The 3,276-nt window shown below is 36.7% G+C and overlaps 1 protein-coding gene across 1 annotated transcript; it reads right to left on the reverse strand.

The window, feature by feature from the left end:
• Positions 1–559: 559 nt before the first annotated feature.
• LOC111901590 (secreted RxLR effector protein 161-like) lies at positions 560–1,490 on the reverse strand. The gene is made up of 2 exons (XM_023897463.1): positions 1,314–1,490; positions 560–1,048 (listed from the first exon to the last, which is right to left on the reverse strand). The coding sequence occupies exons 1-2, from the start codon at positions 1,488–1,490 to the stop codon at positions 560–562; spliced, it is 666 nt and encodes a 221-aa protein (XP_023753231.1).
• Between the last annotated feature and the right edge of the window lie 1,786 nt (positions 1,491–3,276).

Genomic DNA, 3,276 nt, shown 5'->3' on the forward strand with positions numbered 1-3,276 from the left:
AGAGTATCGTCAACTAGAAAAAGACTGGATGCCAATATTCTTCTCAACAACTAGAGCATTCAGAACATTTTGGATGACTCCGGCTCTTTCTAATTCTAAAGAAAGAGTTTCAGATAAATCATAGATAGTCCTTAAAGATAGATAATAAAGAGAAAAGAGAATACTTGTAAACATTAAAAAAAAAGGTTAATCAAACTATGTAAAGTTCAAAAAGCATAATAAAAGTAGCACTTGTTTTTGTGTTTTTGAGTTGTGAGAAAGCAAGTAGAAGAAAAGTTATTTCAAATGATTAAGTCATTGAAAGCATGCCAAGATCTACAATAATTTTGTTTAGATTCTTCTCGTCCAATTCCTTAGTGAAAATGCTAGCCAGTAGATCAGTGGATGGAATGTAGAACAAATTCACTTTTCCATTTTGAACAATATCTCTGATGAAGCGATGACGGATGTCCATGTGCTTGGTTTTGGATTGTTGCATTGGATTTTGTGTTCTCTGAATGGTGTTGGTATTGTCGTAGCAGATAGGAGTCTTTGAGAAGTGTAGAACACAATTTAAGAGCTAATTTTGAACCCAAAGAATATAAGAACAACACCTTCCAATGGCTACATATTCAACTTCAGCAATAGAGCAAGCCATTGATGTCTGCTTTTTGCTGGACCAACTCACCAATCTATCTCCAAGCATTGGAGCACCACCTGAAGTACTTTTACAATCAATGCCACATCCACCATTATCAGAGTGAGTGTATCCCACCAGCTTTAACTCAGAATCGTGAGGATACCATAACCCAAGATTGAGTGTATGCTTTATGTAACGAAAGATCCACTTTACTACGAGAAAATGAGATTCCTTAGAACTGGATTGATAATGTGCACATAATATGGTAGCAAATAGAATGTCAAGATGACTGGAAATAAGATAAAGTAGTGAACCCATAATTCCTCGATACAGGTTTGCATTCACATCAACACCAGTTGCATTAGTGGCAATAGACACTGATGAGGACATTAGAGTCTTTGCTGGCTTGCTATTAGAAAAACCAAACTTCTATATCATGTATGAAATGTCTTTAGCTTGACAAACAAAAATTCCATCAGTTAGTTTTTTAACCTGAAAACCAATTAAAAGTTAGTTCACCCATCATGCTTATCTCAAACTTCTTAGCCATGATCTCAGTGAATTCAAAACTTAGTTTCTCTTCAGTGGATCAGAAAATGATATCATCGACATACACTTGAGCAAGAATGATGTGAGATCCTGAATGCTTGATGAAGAAAGTGCTATCAATTTTTCATTTTTTGTATCCACTTACAAGAAGATAATTGGCTAATGTGTCATACCACGCTCTAGGTGCCCGTTTCAAACCATGTACAGCTTTATCAAGACAATATACATGATTCGGAAATTCTTCACTTTCAAACCCTATAGGTTGATTTAGAAATAATTCTTCTTGAAGAATCCCATGTAGGAAGGCAATATTAACATCCATTTAATATAGTATGAAGTTCTTGAATGAAGCAAAAGTAAGACACATACGAATTGCTTCAAGTCTAGTGACATGGGAAAACGTTTCTTCACAGTCTAATCCTTCTAATTGAAAAAAAATCCTTGAGCCACAAGTCTTGCTTTTTTTTTTCTAATGCCGATCCAATCTTCATCCATATTGTTTCTGAATACCCATCGAGTGCCAATGATATTTTTCCTTGAGGCTTGGGAACAAGAGTCCACAGAAGATGCCATTCAAATTCATTCAACTCATCCTGCATAGGCTTGATCCATTCAGCTTGTTTCAGGGCATCAGCTACATTCTTTGGTTCAATCATTGAGACAAAATTCACAAACATGCAGAAGTTGTTGCTGACTTTACTATGAGTGAGAATCCCAGAATTTACATCTCGAATGATCGAGATGCACGATGATCTCGAAGAATTCTAGGATTAGCATATTCATTCATATTATTTGGAACAAAATCTTCCTAATTAGATGGCTCAGCTTCTTCAGAAACTCTCAGTTGATCTTCAGAGTTAGACTAGGAGTCGACAATTTGATCAAAATTTGGAACAACAGGCTTAGTGTCATTTGCCAAGAAATCTAGATTAGGGTTTGAAGGAATGAAAGTGACTTCATTCAGAATGGATGAAGGATGATCAATCCAATCATGAATGAACGAGTCTTCATTGAAAGTCACATGAGCAGTTTCCTCAACATTTTCCTTGAAAGATTAAATACCCTGACGGACTTAGACGCACTAGAATAACCTAGAAAGACTCCTTCATCAGCTTTAGCTTCAAACTTGGAGAGTTGATCTATTTTGTATCAAAATGTAACAAACATACCCAAACATATGAAAGTAAGAGATGTCATGTTTCCTCCCCTTTAGTAGCTCATAGGTAATTTTCCCATGACGCTTAACTATGATGGAATGGTTTTGGGTATAACACATTGTGTTGATAGCTTCAGCCCAAAATGAAAGAGGAAGACCAGGTTCAATGACCATAGTTCTTCTAGCTTCAATAAGAGTTCTATTTCTTCTTTCACCAATTCCACTTTGTAGGGAGTTCTAACAGTAGAGAAGTTCTTAGTGATTCTTGAGATTGAGCAAAAGTCTTCCAGTGAGGAATTTCTAAATTTATTTCCAAGATCACTATGTAATTGCCTGACTTCATGATCATAAAGAGCTTCCCATTGCTTAATGAGTGAAATGATTTCATCAACAACACGAATCTTCTTCCTCAAAAGGACTACCCAGGTAAATCTTGAAAATTCATCCACAATAACGAGAGTATACTTCTTCCCACCTCTTGACTTAATGGGGACTGATCCAAAAAGGTCCATGTGGAGAAAGATGTGAAAAATCTTGATATTTAGGTATTTCCACTTTCAACCCTTAGTATGAGAATTAATTGCATTTTGGCCCTTGGATGTGAATTAACTGCAAAATTGCTCTATAATGGCATTTTCGTAATTATTGGGCAAAGCTCGCGAACGCTGGGCGTTCCCCCAGGAACATTGGGCGTTCGTTCCAGAATCCTAAGCCCTAATGTGTAGGGTTTGGACCCTGTTTAAACTTCCTTAATTCCTAAGCCTCCCCTCTTTCATCAGCATCCATCCCCAACTTCGACCTTTGAAAAGCTTAATCCATTTGAGAGCATTTGTGAGCCATAAAGTGTGGTTTGGTGATCTCAAAGGAAGGGGAAAGAAGAGTAGATCGTCTTGGAGGAGTGGAGCACTTTGGATCCAAAATAAAAACAACATTTGACACCATTTGAAGGTAA

This window comes from Lactuca sativa, chromosome 9 (genome assembly GCF_002870075.4).
Source record: "Lactuca sativa cultivar Salinas chromosome 9, Lsat_Salinas_v11, whole genome shotgun sequence".
NCBI classification, from domain to species: Eukaryota; Viridiplantae; Streptophyta; class Magnoliopsida; order Asterales; family Asteraceae; genus Lactuca; species Lactuca sativa.